This window comes from Schistocerca gregaria, chromosome 2 (genome assembly GCF_023897955.1).
Source record: "Schistocerca gregaria isolate iqSchGreg1 chromosome 2, iqSchGreg1.2, whole genome shotgun sequence".
In the NCBI taxonomy this organism is placed as follows: domain Eukaryota; kingdom Metazoa; phylum Arthropoda; class Insecta; order Orthoptera; family Acrididae; genus Schistocerca; species Schistocerca gregaria.
The window spans coordinates 179,129,707-179,156,850 of record NC_064921.1 but is presented as its reverse complement, the minus strand read 5'-3'; the positions used below and the strand labels follow the sequence as shown (position 1 = coordinate 179,156,850).

At 42.0% G+C, this 27,144-nt stretch overlaps 1 protein-coding gene across 25 annotated transcripts in view; it reads right to left on the bottom strand.

Annotated features, from left to right (window-relative positions):
* The window catches only part of LOC126336637 (stress-activated protein kinase JNK), an 886,954-nt gene that overhangs the window by 70,877 nt on the left and 788,933 nt on the right, over nucleotides 1-27,144 (bottom strand). For 23 of the 25 annotated variants that reach the window (XM_050000550.1, XM_050000554.1, XM_050000557.1 and 20 more), the window contains one exon: nucleotides 10,757-10,953. In XM_050000550.1, the coding sequence (XP_049856507.1) occupies nucleotides 10,757-10,896 (140 nt within the window). In that variant the 5' untranslated portion in view covers nucleotides 10,897-10,953. Of the gene's footprint in view, nucleotides 1-10,756; nucleotides 10,972-27,144 lie in introns of those variants that run through there. The other 2 variants (XM_050000538.1, XM_050000558.1) reach the window with 2 other exon arrangements.

Sequence of the window (27,144 nt, the reverse complement as noted above, 5' to 3'; positions counted from 1 at the left end):
TCAATATATGGGTTGTGACAGACGGAACACAGACTCAGTTGGACAAAAAAGGAGAGGAAATACAGAATGACTTTGTGCACTGAAACATCATTGTGTTTGTTGAAAGTGATTTTGGCAAATCAGACAAAATCTAAAATAGGATGGCTGGCTGTGAATTCGAACCACCCCCCCCCCCCCCCCCCCCACACACACACACAAAGTATCCAGTACTGAAAGTCAGCACAAGTTCTGTTTTTGTAGTATAATTAGTGAGATTTTAGCAACTAGTCAAGAAAGAAAAAATAAGTATTGTGACATAATTAGTTAATTACTGTGTTTTATTGTAATGTATAATGCACAATTTATCCAAATCATTCACCAGTGTCTCATCAGTGTCTTCTGTCATCTTAAATCAGCCATCCCCCCCTCCTGAAACTGTGTACCATCATAACAAAGCTCTCAAACAAGTGACTAACAAGAAACTATCTAACTAATAATGAACAGGAAAGAAATTATCAAGTTCAGGAAAACTTGTCGTTGGGAGCTGATACCCATTCTTTTTGTATTACGTCCCCACATGAATACGCAGTTCACTTTTGGTACAAAATTTTCAGCAACATACTTTGCTTTCTCTGGCAGAGTCTTGTGATAGTTTAGTTCAGTAATGTGTGTTCTTTCAGTTGTCCTCTTCATGGTTGTGCCAGTCCTCTTTAAATATACCTACTGCAGCAAGGACAATAGAGCACCACGTATGGGGGTTGCTGCAGATTATCTTCATTAAGCACTTTGGCTGATTTTTTGTTACGTCTTAGAATCTTGAAATGGAACACACTTCACTGAGAAGCATTTGACGAGGAGTCTTGTTGTCACTTATTCAGTGATCATATCCAAGCATCACAGTTGATGTTATAGACTGGTGGATTTAGTATGGATAATGTGCACTCTTTCTACAACTTGATTGTTTTTAAAATAGTAACCCCAGCTGATCTTAACAGAGTCTATGTTTCTGCTGGAAAAGTGTACATTCTTCATTATTATTATAATTATTATTATTATTATTATTATTATTATTATTATTGCAGTGGTAGATTAAGTAAACCTGCCGAATATGCAAAATAGAAGATGCATCCATATCGATATGAATAACATCATCCATATCTAGAGACGGCACCTCTACAGTGAAAGCTGCCAATATTGCCGGCCAGTCACATGGAATTCTGTAGTAGGCCAATATAATGCCACCCCGTGGCTGGCCCACTCTCAGTTTTTTCTTCATCACCTGCCATTATTTGATTCTGCCTCTAAGAAATGAACTATGATTGCCAACACTCTTTACTTGGGCCAGACTGGTGTTAGAATAGTGGCTGTCACAGCTAGAGTAACATCTGCATACAGTGTTTCTATTTGATGAGCTTGTCGTTTCTACCACCATAATACTTATATGTAGCTGTGCCAAATATTATAATTGCAATATGCATGCGCAATAAAGAAGTCATGCTTGGACTATCAGTTTTAATCATGAAATAATTATAGTTTGGTTTCGAAGACTAATGGACAATTTAATCTATTGTTACAGAATTTTGAGTTCAATAAACATTTGCTGGTCCTAAAATGAGGCATTACAATACTGAATGTCCCAGTTTCACTGCTCTGTGTAGTAATGTTAGTTGGCTCAGCACTTTCTCTGAAACTTTTTATTTCTTTCCCTTCTGGTTATGTCTGCTAGCATGAAAAACACCAACTCGTGCTGTGGTTCTGAATCGCATTAAATTGCAGGTGCTCCAACAATTGGCTGGGAAAGTCAGTTGAAAGGTCAGAGGAAGGAAACATCATATTACCTATAATAGCACCATCCTTAATACAGCATTGTGATGTTCAAACTAACCTCCAGATTGATAAAAACTTTATTTCACAATGATGTTTATATGACAACATCCTTATATTTCCTCATTTTTGTGCCCTCAGACAGATACTCCTGAACACTTCCAGCATTAGTTTTCAAAACCTGTGTATATCCTCTTACTCATGACTTCTTCAGAGGAACTGTTGTTAAATAAAGCAGTATTTGCTCCAACAACTGGGAAAGATTTATGTGTGTTACTAACTTTTACCTGCTGTTTTGCTCATGTATCAGTAGTTTTTTTATGATTAGTGATGGTGAGTAAGCAAGCTAGTAGTTTACAAAACATCTGTGTATATGATGGTAAAAAATGAATTTAGTGCCAGTATGTAGGTACACAATGAAAATTTTTCTAACATTTTGCTATATGACAAATCTGAAAGCATGCATTATATTTTCTAACAACATTTAAAAACTGCCTCTATTCCATACATTCCTGCAGAAGTTGAGTTTCAGGGGTTCCTCCGACTCATCTAATACTGGAAAGAGAAATTTTGCCACCAGTTCGGCACATACCAACCACATGTAACTTCCATTTCAATGCCTTATAGTGCCTACATTTTTTATCCAACACCTAAGATTACTAACTCATGATTAACATAGGCAGTTAAAAGAGAATAGTGAAATTCAGTCTCAACAAAAGCCTTTACACATTCCACAAGTGCAGGTATGACTCTTATGTTGAGTTTTCAACTGTCTTTGAAGGTGTAAGAGATTGACACTCAGCATCTAAAATGTGATAGGCATGCAATTATCGTCATTTCCCTGTAACTCTCAGGGCCAGTGAACACGAGGCTACATTGAGGCTTGTTAGTTTCAGATAACTTTTGCAACTTGAGTTCTCTTAGAACTATGCACAACATCAGATTTATGTTTGCGAGGCTTATAGTAATAGCCTTAAATGTGGTTCTCGGGTTTGTCATTCAATTGTATTGTTGCTTCTCCACCAAAACCCTCCAGCAATGCCAGGTGGTGTAGCAACTCAATATCATAATCAACGCCAACAATAACATTGTATTTCTACTGTCACAAATAATCTATAAATACTAAGAGTTGCTAACCATCACGCTGGTGTCATCTGCAGGCCACTCACATATAACATGTTTAAAAGTGTTAATAATATCGAAAAATATACAACTTTCCCAGTAGAGTCTTGAAACCCTAACAAAAAAATGGTTCAAATGGCTCTGAGCACTATGGGACTCAACTGCTGTGGTCATTAGTCCCCTAGAACTTAGAACTACTTAAACCTAACTAATCTAAGGACATCACACATCCATGCCCGAGGCAGGATTCGAACCTGCGACCGTAGCATTCGCACAGTTCCCGACTGTGTGCCTAGAACCGCGAGACCACCGTGGCCGGCTGAAACCCTAACAGGCAAAGTTACTTTAGCAGGTAATAGTACTGGTACTAATATGGAAGTATCAATTAAATACATTGATAATTCAATAAGCACTGTATTGATATGCTCAATCATATTACATAGAACATAACAACCAATAAAAGCATTTTCACAAATTTGATAAAGTTCAAAAGAAAAAGAGTAAATAGCTTTTTCAAGGAGTAAATATTTTCCCTTAATTTGTGTAATATTCTTCAAGTTAATAAATATCTTTCATTAGACACTTTGTAAAGTAGCCTATCTTCTTCATCTTCATCACATACCAAATTTCAAGGATATCATTTCAGCAGAGTTAGTTATGATGGAGTATCAGAGTTACTTTCACTTTTATAATATTTGTATGGCAGTATGGATTGGCATGGATTAAACATGTTGAGAGTTGCATAAGCATTGTGTTCTAGATGCACCTATGGCTGCGCTTGCATATCAGTAAAATGAAATGAAATGTGCTTTATCACGTGGGAGGCCACAGCTGGGATGTTCAGAAGCTCTGTGCAAGTCTTTACTTGACACCACTTTGGTGGCTTGCATGTCAATGATGATACTAGCAACGACCACATAAAAAAAAATTAAAAAAAGAGGCACCTAGAGACTGTTCAGGGATACTTTGAGTACTTTGGTATGAGAGATCAACGGTCTACAGTGGCTGGTTATAGAGTAATAAAGTAATTATGACTGATACACTTTGTTACCTCAATCACCCTTGTTTCTGTCATCACAATCATGCAACAAGCAGCCTCTCCTCCGCGCACTATACCAGCAGGGTGTCAGCTTACAGAATCAGGCCCAGTCAGCCTTGCCCTCTGTTACATGATGAAATTCTGACTAGGGCTATCAGACTAGTATTGTAGACACCCTATGTTAAGTGTCTTCTTGTAACAAGTTATTTACAGATGTAATAAAGTGTTGTGTCACTATCTGTGTATTCTTATGGTTAGAACACTGCTGATGAGTAAAGTTATATTTTCACCTGTTTTTCAATGTGTGGTTGCTTTTTGCATCTTGTCTGCTTCAAATTTTTGTGCAACAGCAGAAGGATGTCATCACAATCATGCAACAATCTTTGCCAACTTTGCTCTCTAAACCTTCATCTCAAGCTCTGTTTCCTCCTCCATTCCTATCATTTCATGAGGCAGCGGAAGACTGGGGAGCATACAAACACCACTTACAGCAACATTTCCACAGTTTTTATATTACGGAGGCAGAGGTACATCATGCACTGTTTCAGTCATGGACTTTCCCATCTTTAATCAGGCATTGCAGTGATTGGCCCGATTGCCAGAACCATCCTTGTAATTTGAAAATATATGTTCATTGTCATCTTCTTGTTATCGCCGTCACATGCATGTTGTGGCAGCTATGGTTGAATTCTACCAATGCAAGAAGCAGCGCCATCAGTCTTATTGTGCCTGGGCTGTGATCCTCCACAGCCTTAGTCACAAGTGCAATTTTGTCACGGCCAAGTCCAAGTCAAAAGACATGTATGCAGACATGGTTCATGATGATATCATCTGCTCTGCCTCAGATAAGGAAGTCCAGCATTGAGCCCTCCAACTAGAGGACCCCTCCCTCGAAGAGGTTTTACCAATTGCCCAGTCATATGAGGTCTCACACACCACTGGTCAAGTAGCTCGAAGCCTGGTGTGACATTACAGTACTATACGGTGGCCCAGCCATGCCCACTGTGTCCTGGGGAGGATGACATAGCAGCAGTGCAAGTCAGCCGATCTGGTAGCTTGCGCATGGCATGTAAAAAGTGTTCTAGGAGCCACTCCCTGTTAACATTGTGTGTGTCCTGTTAGTCCCAATGTGGCAGATGAGTGTGTCCCCGTCACTGGGCTTTCTATTGTAAGTGTTGAAAACAGGCCACTTTGTTGTAGTCTGCCACTCACCTGCACAGAATGCAGCATCAGAGAATATGGGTGTGGATATCCAGGAAGTGTCATTAGCAAGGCTTGGTTTGGATTCAAACCTGACCAGGATTTTAACAAGCTTTTGATCGAGGTTTTGGTTCTCTAGTGACTGCTGCTCCAGCACGTGGAAACAGGCGTGACAGTTTGCCTGCTTAATGCCCAAATATATTCAGACTTCAGCTCTCTGCTGCTATCACTGGTAAACAGATTCCTACGGGGATTCAGAAAACAGCAAAACTCGTTGCTTGACCAATTCATAGCTGCAGTTACCTATCAATCAGTGACTCGGCCTATTACTTTTCTTACCAAGTTCAGTAAACTTTTTGCTTTTGGTGCCTTTCAGGCCTTTGGCTTATCAGTCACACACTCCATAGAGTTAGTATCTGCCAAAGTCACCAATCAATCATTGAAATCTCTTTCCTCCAAATTTTAGGGTATCTTTGCAGAAGGCCTAAGGTGTATCACAGACTTTCAATTCCACATAAACTCGAAGCAGCCGACACATCCTAGATTTTTTCATGCTAGGTAGATTCCTACAGGCCTAACCTCCCATGTCAAGGCATCATCATGAAGAAACCCTATGGTAAATTGTGACTTTGCAGCCATTTAAAGAGCACTGTGAATTCACCATCAGTGAACGACACATACCCACTTCCACATCCATATTAACTGGTCACACGCTTATCAAGGATCCCATGTCAAGGCATCATCATGAGGAAACCCTATGGTAAATTGTGACTTTGCAGCCATTTAAAGAGCACTGTGAATTCACCATCAGTGAACGACACATACCCACTTCCACATCCAGATTAACTGGTCACAGGCTTATCAAGGAGTCAGTTCTTCTCCCAACTCTTATCTTTCTGAAGCATAGCACCAGTTACCCCTGGATGAGGGGTCCAAGAATACCACAGTTCTTAATATGCCTTTTGGTCTGTACAAATACCAATGGTTGATATTTTGGGGTGGCAAGTGCCCCCACAATTTTTCAGCACTGTCTGGAACAGGTCACATCCCTTATTCCACACTGTTTCAACTACCTGGACATTGCTGTTACTGGACGTACTACAAGCGACCGGCTGCACAATATCAGGGCCCTTTTTCAATAACTCTGGGCTGTGGGCCTGCATTGCAATCTGCAGAAGTCCAAAATTTTCCATTGAGTATCTGTGTCACGCCATCTCACAGCTGGGTATCCAACCCATGAAGAGCTGGTGTCAGGGCCATTACAGACCTGCCATGTCACTTATCATTGCAAGAACAGCAGGCTTTCTTGGGTAAAACTGCCAATTACCGTTGGTTCATTCTGGGGCATCCACTATTGTACACCCTCTCTACTTCCTTCTCTGAAAGGGTGTTTTCTTTGTTTGGTCTCTGGCGTGGGACCAGCCCATCACTATGCTGAAAAAACACCTCTGGTCAGCTCCACGTCTTGCTATTTTTGATCCTGACAAACCACTGATTTTGGCTACAGATAATTTGCAATATGGTGTGGGGGCAGTCCGTGCCTGTAGAAATGCAGACAGCCCCGAGCAGCCACTGGATTTTGCATCCAAAACTCTCAGCTCAACACAGGTCCACTACTCTCAGGAGGCTATAGCCATTGTGTATGTAGTCACCAAATTTTACTTTTTCCTGTATAGCAACAAATTCCAGTTGCACTACACGTCATTAATTTTGTTATCTACCCCTGCCCACCTGGATCCCTGATAAGGCAGCCCACAGGTCGTAGCGATGAGCCTTGTTCCTCTACAAATACAAATATCACACTCATTTTTTCCCCACTGGGTGCCATGCTAACACAGGTGCCTTCTTCTGACTGCCCGCTGGCTCAGACCCCGAGTTTGACCAAGATGGGTTTCCTATCACTAGTGCCAGAGTTGCCAATGCAATGTCATCCTCAAGCAGGTAGTCCACCTTGTCCAGCAGGATTGGCCTTCTAGTCCTCCGGGCCATGGTTCCAATCTGCTTCATAACTACTTTGTCTTGCGCCATTGTCTCTCAGTCCTAAAAGTGGTCCTCCTCTTCTCCACAGACAACACAGCTCTCAGGTTTGTTATTTTTTGGAGTTTGCAGAGCAAGGTCTTACAGCTGTTGTACGAGGGTCACTGGGGTGTTTCTCGCATCAAATCCTTGGCTTGCAGATATGTGTGCAGGCCCAGCATTGATCAGAAGCTGGAGCATTTGGTTGCTGTGTGCCTCCAGTGCTAGCCAAGAGGCAGCTTCCAAGGCTTCGTTCTCCCCACAGCCTCCAGCAACTCAGCACTGGGAACACATCCATGGGGATTTTGCGAATCCATTTCTGAATATTTTTTGGCCAATCGTTGTTGACATGTTTTAGCAGTTTCCATATGTGGTCTGGTGCTACTCAGCCACTACCGAAGCCACTATTCTGCCTCTCTCAAAAATGTTTCCTGTGGAAGATGTTCCAGTTACTCTCATTTATGACATCGGATCTCAGTTATTATCTCAGACCTTACCTGATTTCTGTGTGTGCTAAAACATTCATCATGTTTGCTCCCCTCCCTTTCATCCCCAATCTAATGGGGAAGCCACGCACATGGTTTGCACCTTTAAGACTCAGATGAAAAAGTATCTGCAGGATTTCCCCACTGAGAAGCTGTACAGTTTTTTTTCCTGTTAGTTCACCAGATGACTCCTACTGGTTCACATACAGCACTAGAAGTGGACATGCCTCCGCCTCCTCCATCCGAGATCTCGCCTGCCTTTGTGTTCCATTGTGCCACTTTTCTAGTGGGGATGGCAGGCTGGACACATGATTTCTGTCAGCGCACTTGTTGTTTACTAGCAGTCATAATGGCCACTACATTTTTGAACTGGAGATTGAGAGGTCTGACACTATCGAAAACAGTCTCTGCATCCAGGGGGACATCTGCCCCCCCCCCCACCCCCCCGCCCCGCCCGACCACTCCACCACCTTTGCTGGCGCCCAGGTCGCTGGGTGCCCCCTATTCGCCAATGTTCCAGCCTCCTTTTCCACCTGCATCAGCACCTCTGCCCGAGGAGCCTACGACGATGCAGCCTCCGACAGCAGCTCTGGTACGCCTCTATCAAGTGGGCATGTCTCTCTCTGGTTTTATGTCTCATGTGCAGCCTGAGCCTGCAAAGGAGTCTCCTCCAGCTTCCACAACACTGCCGGACATTGTCAGGGATCCCAACTTGGGCTGTGTCTCTGGTCCTGTTGTCTTGTGCTCTGAAAGGAGGGCTTCAGGGCTCCTGGTCCTAGCCACTTTCACCCATATTCTGAGGTTTCCCGTGACCGGAAGTTTCCCTCCTCTCTTGCCTTTAATGTTTCCATGAACATGGATGGCATCTCCACATCAGATCCATCGGCACTTTGCCTGGGGAACTGGCGATCTTCCAACCCCAAGGTGGAAGGGATGTAGTGACCCACCTGAATTCCACAACCAGAGATCTGGGTGCACAGTTGTGAGGTGTACCACTGAAGTTGGCATATGCTAGAACTCATTCATGGATGGGTGTGCAGCCTCTCCAGCATGCACTTGATAGGCTGGCCGATCACTTATAGAGTCAGGTGCAGCCAGGTTTGCCCTCAATTACATGTTGAGAGCCCAACTGGGATTATCAGATTAGTAGTGCAGCTACTCTGTGACGAGCATCTACTTGTAAAAAGTTATTTATAGATGTAATAAAGCATGGTGTCCATCACTGGCCCTTTGTTCTTGTGGTTAGAACAGTATACAATCTAATGAGGTTTCCACTGGGCCTATGCCACTGATGCTAATATCTATATCCATCTTGTTTGCAGTGGCAGACTGTCTTTACGTATCACCAGAATTTTCTTAGGCTCTCTGAGAGCTTTGTCAAAATGACTCTGCTATGGTAATTATCGAAGACTTCCTGCACTGATCGTCCTGACAGCCAAATGTGTTTCATTCAACACCTCTCTATCTGTAGCCCTCTTGCCTTGTTTTACACATACTGTGCAGAAGTCACTGCTCCAATGGTAACAGTATGAGTAGATAGCACACCTATTAGTCAAACGAAGTTCTCTCTTAATACTTCAGTTACACCAAGAAGTGAATCTGATAATTGATAGAAGTTTATGTCCATCCTGGATACAGACTCTTCGACAAGCAAGACAGAATTACAAAGTTATACCTTCAATAAAAGGTTCTGTATAAATATTAAACACCTCCCTATGGATAAAATAATGAACATTCAACAGCATCACATTTTGACAGCCATTTCACATTATCCAAATTACAAAGAAATACAGCAAGTTCGTAAAGAAACACCCCAATCTTAGAATATTACTAAAATTTTACTCCCTATTCCTTCTCCTCCTCTCTTCAGATGTGATAACCTTTTTTCAGAATCTCTCTGCTTTTTCTTGAGTAGCAAATAAAAACATTGAAAAACTAAGGAAACTTTTTTCATATAATACATTATTGTACAACGGTAAAGATAAAAGAACAGAGATGTAGCTTAATCCAAGAAGCCCCCACAAAAAAACCTGAGGTGGAGTGATTTGCAAGTGTCACTTGTACTCAGGCAATTTATTCTGCCTGTATCTGAAATACTGTTGAATGTGGTTTGAAAAGCAAAGGAAAGAAAATTGTAGCTCTGTGTAAAACATGAGAAAGATATTTATAATAGAAAGACAACATGAAACTGGATCATGAACACAAAATACACATACCACTTCATATCAACTGCACACTAAGAAATATAAAACATAATTATAAAAATTTTCAGTTTAAAAATGTCATCTTACATAATTATCCTTTCAGTACCTTGACCTAAACTGCAATACAACTTTCGGTCTGAAAGAAAGCCATAACAAACACAAACACAGGTTTGTGATTCTTTAAGTTTTCACAGTCTACTGAATATTCTATTAGGTTTTGTGACTGCACCCGCATCATGCTGACTTCTTGCCACAACATTTCAGTTGGCAACCGTCCAGCCATCTTCAGGTAAGTGTCCGCTACTGAACAATGGAGGACAATCACCTGAAGATGGCTGGACGGTTGCCAGCTGAAATATTGTGGCAAGAAGTTAACATAATTACGGCTGCAATCCTGGAACCTCATAGAATGAAAAACAGGTTTGTTTCAATGAAAATTATATTCTGTCGACGGAGAAAAATGACTGACTTGGGTTACACAGACTCAACCACATAACATGTATTGAAGTCAAGTAGAAAAGTGGGGAAAAAACATGCCAGTATGTTTACTAAACAAATTACAATGGGACAGGAAATTCACTTGTTCACATAAAAGTCAACAACAAAAGCTGCAGTTATATGCTCAGGAAGACACTTTCACAGAATGTGTATAAAATCATAGTTACCAGTAAACATAATTCTGAATAATGAGACATTTCATAAAAAGTATCTACTGAATATGTCTGCACCTATTTGAACAGCTTTGAACGAAATTTGTTAAATGCATATAACTTGGCGTAAATTTTGTGTGTTTTACACCATCATCATCATCATCAGCAGCAGCAGCAGCAACGACTTCTAAAAACAGGTTATGAGAGACTGGATAGAAGTACTTTAAGTGTACTTACCAAACTATACCCTGTGCTCCAGATCCAATGGGCTTCAGATTTTGGTAACGTTTGAGGATAGTAAACTTGGTATCGCCAACCTCCACAGTGTAAAACATGGAGGAGAGCCTTGAGGACATATTGGAGCCGAGGAACGGCATGCGTGGAGACCAGCACACTTCACTGCACAGCTACCAGATGCGCCTGGGCGACTCTGTCTGGAAGAGGTGAAAACACTGCATTTAACTTAGTGTTACTATTTCTGTGAAACAGTAGTTCACAAGAGCAGAACTAGCAGAACAAAAATCATAACTGCTCACTTCTCTGAATTTTATTCACTCAAGTGAACAATATAAAATAAAAGGATGGTTTAATCCCAGTGCGGCAAACTGATATCACTCATTCCACATCCATGCGTAATCACGCCATACTGGATCTATGGAATATGTAGCTCAAATAAATCAAAAAATAAATAAATAAATCATGGGTGTAAAAATTTCAGACAGCTATAAATAACAATGAAATCATTATTTTGACACAACATCTTAAATAGTGGTGGCTTCTGCTTCTTTCAAATAATTTGCTATTGTTGTACTACCACTGACGTAATTTACCATCATCGCCTCATAGAAAAATTATGCAACACTTGACAGATGTTAGTCTCTACACAGAAAGATGAACAATATCTTCATTTAGTGACCACCTCTTTAATGTAAAGAAATAATGTAACCGAGAGATTTTGAAAGAGATAAATAATATTCCTCTAAGAAAGTTTATTTTCCATATGGGTCAGTATTTTAAATGTAAAAGTGAAGCTGCACTCAAGATTGGTTTGTACACCACGCATAGCACTGTTGGTGGTAAGCATTTTAGTTACTTCGCCACAACGTAACATTAATTGCACAAGAAAGTAATTAAAAGTCAGTAATCTTCCAGGAAGGGGGTATAGTGTCATAGAAGCAGCCAGAGATCTTTTCTTACGAAGGTGATGTCATAAATTAAAATTTTATCTTAAATTGTCAGCTCAGCTTAATAGCTAGGATGTTTACCTCAGTGAGACGATCCTAGTGGTAAAACAAAGAACAGATGGCCCTGCTATTTTTTTTTCAAATCGGTGACAAGGTGTACAGAATACAACATGAATTAGCGATACAAATTTACTCTTTGAAAACGCTATTTCCTTTTTTGAGCTTTGAACTTCCACGTTATACGATTCAATGCAATGGTTACACAATCCTCAATGTGTTTAATCTATACTTCAGCACTAATATTATTGAAGGCGAAAGTAATTCTGTTACGTTTTCACAACCAAACGGATGAACTGATTTTCAAGAAATGTAGTGTGGAGATAACTTCAACCGTGAAGACTAAAAATGGCTACTTTACAAAATAAATCGTTCCCTAAGAGGGTGAAGTAGGGAATAGGTTTTTTTTTTTTTTAAAAAAAAAAGTACTAAATCCGTTGCGGAGTCCGCTCGGTGGGACGACACGGCGCATGTTGAGCACACATCTTGTGGTTCATAAGATAATTAGAGGCACCAAATAATGAGACTATCGCATTGAAGCCTCTGCAAATGGTGGCAGTTAAAATAACTAAGCACCTAAGAAAAACATTTGCCTATTTGTATGGTTAACTATTAGAGAGAGTTATTTTACAAAATTCTGCACAGAAAAAAATACTGAAATTGACAAAACTGTTATTTGAAAACATTCACAGTGTACTCCTTGGTCATGAAGTGTATTCCAATATTACTTTAAGTTGTTTAATTTGTCGTAATATTGCTTAACGGACTGCGGTTAGAGCAATTTAACGTTTCAGCGGCGAACGTCGGGAAAGAGAAATGGCTGTTAGAAATTTATTTATTAAGGCCTAAGAAGGCAACGCAACTCCAAGAAATTCACTCGAATACTTTCCACAACGGCGGAATACATTGTGTTAAGCAGTTTATCAATAATGGACACCTCCAACTAAGCAACTATAAATTTTTCAACGAAATGTTTCCTGCTGTAGTATACTTCCACTAATTACTTGCAACTACTTGTTTTCAATTTTGAGTGTAATACAAAAGATAAAATCTGAACTGTGAACTGTTTGGGCTAGGTTAACCTTTTTGAAGTTCATTCTTGACCAATGGGTCAGCATCGGCAGACTGTGTGTGTGTGTGTGTGTGTGTGTGTGTGTGTGTGTGTGTGTGTGTGTTTACAAAATCGGCAGTGGCGGACGCTTTTCCGCTCAACAAAAATGATTATTAGAGTAAAATGACGAAACTTCCGCCAGTTAGTGCGATCAGTTGAAGGTCGACCTTCGCTGGAAGTTATGTGACAGCCAAATGCCATCTTAAGGAAAAGACCCTGTTTCAGGGCCATGTTGGATTGGGTATACAAGACAATAAATAATGTTTGAAATCGGATTAAATGTTGTTTCATGGTTTTATATCACTAACGCGTGAGAGAGAGAGAGAGAGAGAGAGAGAGAGAGAGAGAGAGAGAGAGAGAGAGAGGAGGGGGGGGGGGGGGAGGGAGAGGGGAGAGGGAGGGAGGGAGGGAGAGAGAGAGAGAGAGAGAGAGAGAGAGAGAGAGAGAGGGAGGGAGAGAGAGAGAGAGGGAGGGAGGGAGGGGGGGGAGGAATGGGGGGAATGAGGGAGGGGGGCTGGCGCCCCTTTCGGTAGTCTTCCAATTTGGACGGCGCCTGATTGGCCCGTCTTGCCTGATCGAATGTCAGGTGGGGCGACACCGCCGTGTGTCGTCCTTTCCTGGCCGTCTAATGATGACAGAAGGGAGCCAGACACCTACACGGTCTACGACCGCAGCTCCGTGTAAGCCTCCAACCACTCCGTGATCACATTACACTTGCGTCATGCGCGGAATATAAAGTTTACAGGCGAGGCAGTTTATTACTCGTTCAACACGACCTGAAGACCACATTATACATTACGCAATGCTATAGAAACACAGAGCAGTGTCCCCTTTCCGCACCTTCCGGCACATAATGGCGGTACCAATGTGCATATGAAGCGTACAGAGTTTGACAATACAATAGCATTTAAAAGGAAATTAAAAGAATTTCTTAATGGCAACTCCTTCTACTCATTAGATAAATTTTTGGATAAGTAAGTGCGTAATTTCCCCAACCCAGACAAAAAAAATAATAATAAAATAAAATAAAAATATTGAGTGTCATGTAATATTTTGTGTAATGTAATATCTTGTATAGACACCTTTTATTAACCTGACACGTTCCACATCATTACGAAGTGTCGTATTCATGATCTATGGAACAAGTACTAATCTAATCTCTAATCTGGCCATTCTTCTCATTTCCAATTATTGTGTTATAACTTAAGTATACTGCAAACAATCTTTATAAATGTGGTGCTCCAGAAGGATGCTGAAGAATGTATGGGTAGATCGAGTAGCTAATGAGGAGGTTCTGTGCAGAACTGGGAACAAAAAATTTTGATATAACTTACTAAACGAAGGGATCGATTGATAGTACACACCGTGAGACATCCAGGAATCCTCAGTTTGATAATATATGGAAGTGTGTGTGCGAGGGGGGGGGGGGGGTTGTTGTTGAAATTGTAAAGGGAGACCAAAGCTTGAATTAGTAAATAGGTTCAAATGGATGTAGGTTGCAGTAGGTAATCAGAGAGGACTGCGTAGGATGGACTAACTTGAAGAGCTGAATTCTTTTCATTTCCAGTTACTGTATTATAACTTATGCATACTGCAAAGAAGCTTCAGTCTTCGGAACTGGAGACCACAAAGCACAACAAAATAATGCAAATATACACAACGTCAGACTCACTCACTCACTCCCCCCCCCCCCCCCCCCCCCCCCCCCTCCGTTACCGGTTTCCGTCTATTAGCTATCACGAGCCCTGTTCTTAAAAATCGAAAAGGGAAACCATAACTCGGCCTCGACTGCTAATGTATTACTAAAAAGTATCACTGGCATTTTTATTTATATGGTCGCTTGATTTCCACTGTTGCTGACTCGAAACCTAATTGCTCCGAATTAAAATTTCTGTATTTAATGCGAGCCGACTTAACGTAGCGCGGGATATTCGCGCTGTCTGGACGCCTGTCATCGGTTCGCGCGGCTGCCCCCGTCTGAGGTTCGAGTCCTCCCTCGGGCATGGATGTGTGTGTTGTCCATAGCGTAAGTTAGTTGAAGTAGTGTGTAAGCCTTGGGACCGATGACCTCAGCAGTTTAGTCCCATAGCAACTTACCACAAATTTCCAATGAAATTTCTGACATAAGATCTATGATCGTCGTGGTGAGTGTCGATTTACCATCTTGTAAGTAGAAGGCAAATTGTCGGCGCCGCACTCTTCGCAACAGTCGCAAAACTGGCAGAAGGCATCGTACGGAGTACAGGGGAAAACTTCGACTCCTGAACACAGTTATGGACAAAAAATAAACTCACTGATTGACACAGAGCCGGTCATTAGCTCTAGTACAATGAACAATGCCACTGAAGAGACTACAGAGCTCAATTTGCGTCTAGAGAGTAGTGTCCACTAAACGGGATCAGCCGTTTGCATAAGACTGTTTTAAGTTGTCTTTCTGTTCTATTCGTAAATCTTTACTAACACTTTCTAAGTTCTGTAATTTAATACACAGTTCCTTCGAACTCGATGAATCAAATACAACGTTTACGTAATCATTTAACAAAATTAGATAATGCATGATAAGGTTCCCTATCATCTTCGCATATGATTGCAAATGACAATGTGCAACACTAAGATACATAACAAATAACGAAATTTTACTTACTGTGTGTATGCAGCGTACTAGGGAGAATACAATGTCATAATTTACAAGTGATTTGGTGGTGTACATAACGTGAAATTTTTGGCGCCAACAATGCATCTTAAACCCGGCTGGGAACCCAGTCAACCGAGCTCAGATGACAGATACGCGTACGTCATTCCGTCTGCTTCAGCTCTGTGCCAGAGTTCATCAAGCGTAGTGCTGTCGAGTTGTGACGCTAATCCCTGACAAGATTTTTCCGAAGAATGAGAGATTAGGAGGACGTGCTGGCCAGGGCAACAGCGTACACCATCTGCGTCGCCGGGAGGTCAAGACGGCACGAAAAACGTGCGGTTCTGCGTCAATTTGTTAAAAGAGAACGTTACGAATACCTCTAATATAGAACAAAGCCACCGGGGTTGATACGACACAATGGTAACGTCTGTTGTCCAGGTAACTGGCTATACGAACCAGATGTGATAGTTTTGTGTACCCAATGGCACACCTTAATGACAGGCCAGGTGCTGTGCCTAAATGACTATGGCGAATGCATTCGAACAACTTTCGTTCTCTTTTGAACAAGAGACAGGGGCTCGTCCATTATGATCCAGTAAGCAGAATGTTTCAGTCTTGTCACTTTTCCCCACAACATGCCATAACAAGAAGAGAGATTTGAACACAACAGTGCTTTACTAGTCATGATCCTGTTGGAAGTGGTATGTCGTTGCCTTCCTCCGATCTTAGAAACGAATTACCTAGTTTTAACTTCAGTCGAAATAGCAACTCGGCATTTTTCAGGTTAATAAATGACTGCCAGATATAAACAAAGCGACAAGAGACAGAAAAAATAATTTGCCGCCCGAGTATCGAATTCAGGGCATCTGGGTCTGAAGCCTGGCCAGTATCGACTGAACCGCCAAGCCGCACAGGCTATTTGTACACGGACAAGCTAATAACGGTCACAGATTGTTTTCAATCTGTACCGCGTTTAGGATGGTAAGATCGGTAGCTAGCGAGGTTAATGGACACGGTTTAGGCACCGCCCTCAACAAATAATCGCATACTCAGGGGTGATAATGTTCTCACTTAGACGGATGGAAGCGTCGACGATTGGTCTCATGACACTGAGGATGAACTATCACACCTTTGCTGATATTCACATTCGTCAGATTTGAACACTGTCGAGATTATAGGTATTGTCACAACCTCCCCCATCATCTCTCAAGGATCTGGAACATCTTCCTTGTAAGGAATGGTATATATTGACTGATTTAAATTAGGTAGTATCTCACGTCTAAGGTGCGAACAAGTACTGTCTGCAGGCAGTCATCGCAGCGCTCTGACCTCCGCAGCGATAGAAAATCGCTTTAATGTATCTCCTGCAAATGAAGTTATGTCACTAAGCGCGTAAAAAATATATTCTTAATTTTCATGGGGACGGTAAATATGTTTGTTTATTGTAAAACGGTGAAATTTTAGCGTTTGGAGAAGTTCCCTACTTCGGAACTGCGGGCACACAATGTTTTACACAGCTGAAGTGGCCAAAAAGCGGGAACAAGAAGTACTAGGGCCCCTCAGGTGTGTTGCTGGTGAGAGCAGTCCATGCCGCTCGCTGTCAAACGCCAACTAATTTAAACAGGACAATAATTCCATTGGCTTTCACCGAATATTCTCATGCATCCAACCCCACGAAGATGCGGGCTAAGCGTGATCACATTTAGTGATAGCAGCAACAGCTCCAGTTGTCAATTTTCCATTTGAAAGACCGATTTCGAGCTCAAACTACCCTACTGCCACAGTGACCCCTTAATTGTTTGCTGGAGAAATCGCCTGAATATAGAATAATTAATAATGAAATTGCAGTCTGAAATACTAAACACTTTTTATTTTACCTCTGGCATGTTGGCCGGCCGAAGTGGCCGTGCGGTTCTAGGCGCTGCAGTCTGGAGCCGAGCGACCGCTACGGTCGCAGGTCCGAATCCTGCCTCGGGCATGGATGTATATGATGTCCTTAGGTTAGTTAGGTTTAAGTAGTTCTAAGTTCTAGGGGACTGATGACCTCAGAAGTTAAGTCCCATAGTGCTCAGAGCCAGCCATCTGGCATGTTGTTTTTCAACCAATATTGGTATTAGTGCATCCAAATTGGAGACTAAGTAAAAACTGTCATAGACGCCTTTCAATTATGAAAATCTGGAGCTGAAGACTATTTGCAGCTTCATAAGATGAAAATGCTATTCATTTAATAAAATGCACATTTTTAAGTGTTTTCAATTGGTTATAAATCCATTCACATTCATTATTTCCACACTCTTGGAACATTGACTACAATGTTACCGGCAACTGGCCGGCCTTTACAAGGGACGCTTTGTTTCAACAATGATCATTCTTACAGTGAACGACTGTAATTTCTTCGTCGTAGTCTGCAGATTCGGCGGATTGATCAGTAACTTTGTCCGTAAATGCCGCAGAAGCATCAGCTTCAGAATCATGTTCATCAGTAAAGTCGTTTGCGTCACTTTCACGACTGAATTCTTCCAACTTCCGTTAGTAACATGTCATTTCGACGTGTCATTTTCACGTAAATGTACTTCACACTCAGCGCTAGAACAATTACACAATCTGTAGTACAGAGTCAGACCGACCCTTCAAAAAATACGGGGTGTCCGAAAAGACTTTCCTCGATTACATAAATTGATAACTCAGGCTAGAAGTAAGATACAAATACGAAACTTGTGTAGAATTGTTCACAACTATCAAAGTTTTTTTTCTGTTTTAGGTTCGCAGAGCGTAACTAGTGGATGAGGTGCAGTGCCCAAGAAGCCTTGTTAACCAATCAGGAGAAGGCACAGTGTGTTCTATGGTACCATGAGACACAATCACCAAAGACAGTGCACAGACACTTCCAGACAACATTTGGTAGGAATCCATCTGATGTCAAGAGCTTTAAAGCCTGGTATGAGAAGTTCAAGAACACAGGATCGGTTGCTAATCTTCCGAGGTCTGGTCGACCAAGAACCTCAGGAGACGGTGAAAGCTGTAAGACAGTCTTTTCTGCGAAGTCCGAAGAAATCGGTGCGCAGGGCCTCACGTGAATTACAGATGCCAGAAAGCTCTCTCCATGACATTTCACACAAACGTTTATTGTTTCGTGCATACAAAGTGCAAATCGTTCAGGCCTTGTTGCCCAATGACAGTACACGTCGATATGACTTTGCGGTCGAAATGCTATCACGTATTGAGGACGATGACGGTTATCTCAGACGAATTGCCTTTTCCGACGAAGCGACCTGTTTTGTCAGTGGAGTACTGAATCGCCATAATGTGCGCATTTGGTAATCACAACCTCCTGGCGAGGTCATGGAGTGTACCAGAGGCAGTCCAAAGGTGAATGTTTGGTGCGAGCTATTGCACGATCGAATTATCGGGCCATTCTTCTTCGCTGAGGCTACCGTCACATCTGCAGTGTAACTGGACATGTTGCAACTGTATGCTGTTCCTCAGCTACTTCAGTATCACCCCCATGTCTTGTTTCAGCAAGACGGTGCACCGCCTCATTGGGGTTTGGACGTCCGTGCTTATCTCGATATGACCTTTCCTGGGCGATGGATTGGTCGTGATGGACCAACGGTTTGGCCTCCACGCTCTCCTGACATAACCCCATTAAACTTCTTTTTATGGGGTTATGTCAAGGACGAGGTCTACCGGATACGTGTACCAGATCTTGAAACCCTGCGGCAACGGATAAGCACAGTCGTTGAATCGATCCCTCCAGTGATGTTGGCTAATGTGTGGACGGAAATTGAATATCGCCTAGATGTGCTACGTGCTACCAAAAATGCTCATGTGGAAGTTTACTGATGTGTGAAAAAAACTTTGATGGCTTGTAAACAATTAGACACCAGTTTCATATTTGTATCTTACTTCTAGCCTGAGTTACCAATTTATGTAATCAGGGAAAGACTTTTCGGACACCCTGCATTTCTGTCCTATTAATTAAACAACACTCACAACTTCGACCGTCCGTCCTCTACTAGACCTCACTCGAAACTGAATTTACACTGGTGGAAGCGGGTTCTGTTTATGCAGTGGCGCACGGGCAGCAATAAAAAACTCCTGGGTCAGATTAATCCTAGCGAATGATGGAGCTGACAGTATTGTCACAGTTGTGAAAATGGGCCTGCTCGCAGCAGGACAGGTAATCACACGGGCAGTGCGACGAGTCTGCAGCACCAGGGACTGACTGGCAGCACGGCGACAATATTGTTGCGGCTTCCCTCGACGCGGCAGCAGAGGAAGGCGCGCTGACAACGGTGCACCCAACACAGTAGTGGCACTACGTCTTTTCAAACTCCCCGAGACTGCATAGCATCACGATGTATGTACCCGTGTGTGGAGGCTCTGAGGCGAACGAAAGTTGCCACATTGCTTACATCGTCACACGCACCCGCACCTTACGAGGTAGTATGAACAGTCACGTGTGCAGAACACTATCACCACCGGTTCGCACAACCGGTGATTTGGACACCAACCGTTACAGTAAGGCCGGTTGCGGTGACTCATCTTCATGGTGTCCGCGAAATTTCAACAATGCGAAACATTTCCCGAGCTGCTCTCATTTCCCTTCCAGTAGCGAGAAAATACAGATCGTCGCTTACTTCAGTTTATATCTCACAGGCAGGCGACCTCCGCTGCCATACTTGTATGAGCGTCCTACTGTACCTATCTCTAATTATGCCAGACCCGTCTCCCTCCGCGTGGCAAAGAGTGGAGGCAGGATGGATGACCGCAGTGGGTCTTACGTAGTGTGTCCACATGAAACAAACTTAATTTCCAAATGAACTTAAAAAAAAAGAATTATAAGAAATAGATATTCTTATCATGTACTCAAAATATAGGTAGATTTTTTTCTCTGAACGATTCCTTTTGTTTTGTTTCAGGTGTTAAATAACTACCAGAAATAACTACACCTCAAGAAAGAGCCCAATGCGTCGTGTGGTACGCAGTGTGGTACGCGGAAACGAAAGCACCCACTGCTGTCCAAAGAAATTTCCCACGTGGATTTCGAAGGGAGTCACCAGACGTTAAGGCTTGGTATGACAAACTCCTGGTCACTAGGACGTAAACAGACAAGACAGGTTCTGGCAGAAAACGCAGATCTGGTGAAGTGGTACAAGAGATTTGAGTGAGCTTCCAAAGTCGACCATCAAAATCAGTTCTCCGAGCATCACGAAGCTAAACATTCCCTCCTCGACAGTTCACAAGATGCTGCATAAACGACTTCGCCTACACGCCCACGAAGTTCAAACAGTGCTAGCATTGGAAACGAAATGATTTGGCAGCTTCGCCACGAGTTTGCTATTGAGATGCTGGATCGAATCGGGCAAAACCCCAGCTATCAAAGAAATTTTTCTCTCTGACGACGCATCCTTCATCAAAAGTGGGAAGCTTATTACATTATCGGACTTTGTGGAATGAATAGGACGAGATGGACCAACCAAGGGGTCACTGCGATCTCCTGACATAATGCTTCTGGGTTTCTTCCTGTGATGTTGTGTGTTAAAACATTGTGTGTGCCTCGCCTGTACGTAACCTTAGCATCCCCGCGGAAGAACTCTGATTGCAATGGCCTCCATCATCCCAGACGTGCTTGTGCGCACATGGGCTGACACAGAGTATTGTTTTGACATTTTACAGGATACAAATGGAGTCGAAGTAGAAGTATATTAATTAATCATCCGCATACGTCTCATAGTTTTACAAAATTGCATTTGGATATCGAGGTTTTATGTGGACCCCCTGTATATGATAGGAGTTTGTATAGAGTGGAAGCTCGAGCACTGCATGCGGAAATTGGGGCGGGTCTTACTGGTAGCAGCCGAGGCAATGTCCGGAGAAGCAGCTGGCCGCAGTGCTTAAGCGCACGGGATTTCCTGGGCGTGAGCCTACTCTTTAATGCCTACAGCCCAGCTAAGGGGAGATTTCTCGTAAGCTGGCTTTAGGTGTGCCAGCATAAATAGGGAGCGTACGCAGAATGTGTGAATCTGCAATCAGTGTAAGAGGATTTCTGCAGAAGTCGTCCTTTTACTACAGACGTGAGCACACAAAGAGCAAATTTCGCCAGTCGATATGCAAGTGACAACTGTACCAACAAGAAATGTTGTGGAAAATTCAAACAACGCAATTATTTTGTAGAAATATCTGCGCTGTCACACTCCATATTATAAATAAATTATTATTGGACGATAAAGCAAATAAGATGCACGCTAAAATGTTTCCGGAATAGGAAGTTTCTTACACTTAGTTATTTACATTATGACACGACTAAGAGAAGCGATCGGGTGATACGACATATCTTGAGGCATAATAGAATGGTCGATTTGGCAATGGACTGAAGTTTGGGGGTAAATTTTGAAGAGGCAGACCAGGGTTTGAGTACAGTCAACAGGTTTGATGTGGATGTAGCTTGCAATAGTTAGTAGGAATGAAAAGTGTGATGAATGAAAGGCTTGCACAGGATGGACGAGCGTACAAAGTTGCATCAAACCAGTCATCGAACTGAAGATCACAACGAAAGTTATTTTCAACAGATGCTCGTAAACTAATGACTAAATTTCAGTTGGAGGTAGAAACTTTGTTACGTTCGCTATGCCTTAAAAATTCCTCATTTTCAACTGGCTGTAGGTACCGTTTAATAGTATGTGACATAAATTGTTAACTGGTATTCTTTTGTATCCGTGTATGACTTGTTTTCTCCGTCATTTGGTAATAATCTGGTTTTAGTTGCTATGTAATCTACACCACTATATACAGACAAATCGAGGTTACCGAACCTTCCTTAAAGCTCTTGATCAATTTGCTTCAAATTTTTATACTATATTCCACAAAACATTTGGAGAGACTTAAACTGCCAGCAAAAAATCACAGTATATAAATTATACACCATAGTCCAACAAACATTCAGAAAGCAATATACTTTTTTAAACAACAATCGACTGTGAGAAAGAACGTTCGGTGCTACGCTGTAATGAAAAAAAAAGAGAGAGAGTGCGGTTTCGTTGTCTTCCTCGCAGCCAGTTGTAACTACGACACCAGCCTGTGATGAAGCGTGTCGTCTTCTCCTTCAATAACTTTCCACGCATGCTCGCGACAGTTGCTCGTTCTCAGACGACCAGCTCCGCCGTTTAGGGATGCTCGTTCTCAGACTCTGGGCCATAAAAATCTGACCTTTGCCAAAGTCGCTTACGTCAATGGGTTTCCCGCATTTGCCTCCATTTCGTCACTAAAACGATTCCCCAGTCGTCTCTGCTCAGCTTACATAGCAGGTGGTTATAATTAAAGTGCACCTATTCACAGAGGTCCTGTGAATAAAAGAAAGAGGTAGAGAAACATGTCCATATGTAATGGATTAGGAACGGGATGTGGGCAGAAACGATCAAACGGGTGACAAAGGCATAACGTTGATTACACAGTTTTTTCAGTATGAGCACCGGGGTCGTCTACGAGATGCTGTACAGCGCCAGATTTGCACCTCGTGGCTAAAATTGGAACAATTTTTTTTTTTTTATTTATTTTTTTTTTTTTTAGCGCAAATCGTTTCCATACTGACGCGTTAGCATATCTACCACGTCTCGCTGCCATTCGATATTTAGAGTTCACGCTGTACCTCCGTCAGTAGCAGCTGCACTATAACCAGCCGGTGCTTTTCTTACCGCGTCATGTGCCTGCAACGCCACCAAGCGGCAATAGTATTGTCTCATTGGTGTATTTCTTGGGAAAGATTCGTCGACTAAAAGCGACTGGACGTTAAGAGTTATCCAAGGTATACGGTCTCTCCTGTTTCTCGTTGTTGTGAAGAGACGACGGGAGAACCATTGCTCTCAGCTCCACTGGAGGTGGGTGAGTGCAATGAAGTGATTAGCACTGCACGGAGAACCCGCTAGTGTTTCCAGGAACATGGGCACATGTCAGATGCGATAGACCCACGTTCAGAACATGGCTCTGATGGCGAAGTCAGGCTTTAATTACAAAGACCATTTCGATGTTTCAAAGTAACTGATGCAGCGAGCGATACATAATAATATATCGGCCAACTTGCAACTCCCGATCTTACTTGCTGCAGAAAAAGGCATAACAGCATTTATTCTCTGTCCCCAAGAGTTCTCTTACCCCATTACCTGACTCGCTCAATGCCTTCTCGTCTGGGGTCGAAGGTCATATTGGGTCACCAAGTAAACAACACCTTACACATTAACGCTACGCACGCTTAAAAGTTTTCGGCTGTCGGCACAATGACGGTTATCAATTGTTTGAAGTGTAATTAAGTTGAAAGGTCAACAAGGCAAATAGAGCGTTTAACTGCACTAGTCAAATGCTAATCCACAAGCAGCTATTATTTCTTGCATAAAGACACAGAAGAATTAGTAAGGAATCACCACGGTTCAGAAGCAGGACGCCTGTTAAAACATCAGACTTTAAAATATCTGCATTGCCTGTTACGTTTTGACTAATTTTCCGATTGCGAACACACAGAAAATAATGAGCACAAAATTCAGGACCGAGAAACCACCAGAATTTATTGAGAACATTCTGTGCAAAATAAGGTCAAAACTGTCTTAATGTACGGAAATAAGGTGACATATACTATGACTACTGCAACTCTACTGCTTTAGGAAAGTCTCAGACTTGTGTCTAAGACGGCGTGGAACAATGCCAACAGTGACTTGAGGTTACGAAGACTAGTGAGCTTAATAATAATGCATGAGAGTCAGTGCAACAGAAACGTAAATAACTGCACCAAAGAAAGAGATTAACCATAGTAGCCTAATAGACGACTTTATGCTTGCGAGATGCCTCAAGCGAAAGAAACTAACACTCTATCCGCAGACCCGCGGACCAACTGACATTAAACAAAAATTTCATGTCAATCACTAGTATATGTAGCTGGAATACGACCCTAACCTCTCGGCTTTTGATATTCATCGCTTTACGCTCAAGTACCGAAACAAAGACGATCTACTTACGAAGAGCAAGTTTTTCTTCACCCGTATAGAAGCAGGAAAGTCTTTCGAACAGTCAGTTCAATAGTAACGTATAATGTTTCAAGTACTTAAAAAAACTTATGTAGAAACGTTTTACACGCGATAATGACGGGACGTGAATACTTCGGAGCACGTGTATTAATTTATAACCTTACAACACATACATCATTTGACTTAGATTAGGCTATAATTGCTCTACAACAAGGTGACATTGTCAAAACATCCATACCAGCAACGCCCAGTTTACATAATAAATTGGCCGTGTACAAAGTGTCAAGTTTGACTCCTATAGTCTCAGATATGATTTTGATCCTTGCTCGTGTAGTGCAACGTAAACCGAGTTTGGTTACAGCTCTCGCGTCCAGAATTCTTCACTGAAATGACCACAATTTTTCAGTGTACAAACATGGTACAAATACCACCGCATCGACACATGAATGACGTGACCAGGACTGGGGCTTCAAAATTCCATACTCTATGAAACTTTTAGAGTGTCATCATTTGGTGTTTAATATTCTATGAAATTCATTACATCACATCGTGGTCAGCATCGCCCTTGAACATTTTGATCCTGGTAAGAATATAGGAAACAATGCCATCTTCGTGTACTTGAGCAGTGAGAGAAGCCTTATCCGGACGGTTAAAGCGAATGGCTTACATTTACCGCGTTCAATTTAATTTCTACATCAAATGCCGCAAGTGTACACACACACACACACACACACACGCACACACACACGCAAACACGCAAACACGCACACACGCACACACGCACACACGCACACACGCAGAGTTTTTTAAGATACTTTATATGTTCGACACAACTTAATAGTGGAAATGTCCAGCGTTCTAAGTGCCAAATCTCACATTCTTCAGAGGAATCAAAAAACTGTCTCTCTTTCTGTACGTAACTTATTTAAACTGAACATTTTGGAAAGTATTCCAGAATATGCTGAGCACCTCATCACTGCAAATTACAAAATTAATAATTTACGAAGAACGTTCTTAAATGCCATACCATGAAACCGGCTGATTCGACGTGCGAATAAAAAAAAAAAAGTTTTCGTTTGAAGTGCCGTTAATATGGATGTACAACGTTTCTTTTGTGCTAACACAAGTACAGAAATGCGAGTACAGTAATGGTGTCTTAGCTAGTAGAAATGTAGTCAACAAAAACCATTTCTCGTATCTTTCAACTTCTTACAAGAGAATGACTAAATTCCAGAAAAAAAACCGCTCAGTACTGACTTCTGTTTCTCACACATCCCCATTCTTGAAATGAGATGCGAGTTTCCTGTAGAACCCCCAGTGCTGTAGAGGAAGAAATGGAAACTTCAACAGGTCTTTTTGTTTGGCAACTAATAAAAACGGCTGGTCTTTCTGGCGAAGTACGGCATGGCATACATCTGCCATGGTCTTTCCTCCTTGGAATACATTGGCATTTTTCCATTAATCTGTTTCAGAGTAAGAATTTATAATAGCTAATTGAGATGGGTGGGTAAGAGAGACTTTCAGCACACAGCATTTCGAGAACGTTTCAGCAGCATCTATTAAATCAAGGAAGCAAGTTACGTGCTTTGGAATTAAATAAAAATAAATCCTGCGGAATAAAGGCGATGCTTATCTTTCTTGGTTTCTCATTAATTCCAACAGTGTCACAGGTCAAAAAGCCGTGCCCAGGTCACCAAAAAATTGTGTGTTATCTCTTCAAACCATCCCAGCCTAGATGGAGGACCCACTGACACATGGAGCTTGGAACAGCAGAATGAATCACTGCTTGGCGCGAAGACAATCCGTCATTTAGTGGTGAATGTTTGATATATTTTCTCCATTACTTGATACTTGGGATAAGTCTAGCGACATGCAACAACGGAGTACAAAGAGCACAATTGCACTGAAAACTCGGTTAGTGAAAAAATGGCGCTTCGAATTTACATATTTTAATTTTTTTACGAGTCATCAGTCTTCTGACTGGTTTGATCGCCATGAATTCCTCTCCTTTGCCCACCTCTTCCTACCAGAGCAGCACTTGCAACCTACGTCCTCAATTACTTGATGAACGTATTCCAATCTCTGTCTTCCTCTAGTTATTACCCTCTACAGCTCCCTCTATTACCATGGAAGTTATTCCCTGATGTCCTAACAGATGTCCTATCACCCTGTCCCTTCTACTTGTCAGTGTTTTCCACATATTCTTTTCCTCTCCGATTCTGCGCAGAACCACCTCATTCGTTACCATATCAATCCACCTAATTTTCGACACTCGTCTATGGCACCACATCTCAAATGTTTCGATGCTCTTCTGTTCTGGTTTTCCCCACAGTCGATGTTTCATTACCAAACAATGCTCTGCTCCATTCTTCATTTATCGTGTCAATAAAGTCACTGGTTTGTATGCAATTGTTTACCTGGAATGCAAAGTGTAAGGGAGAAAAAGTTTAGGTTTCACATTTTCTACACATAGTTTGATGCAACATACTTCAGAACTTATTAATCTGCTTACTCAGAAATCGAGAACATACTGGCTAAATCAACGTGTATCATTTACACTGCGAATTAGATACATGAAACTGGCGTGGATGTTAAATTATAGTCTACCGTACGGCGCTTGATGC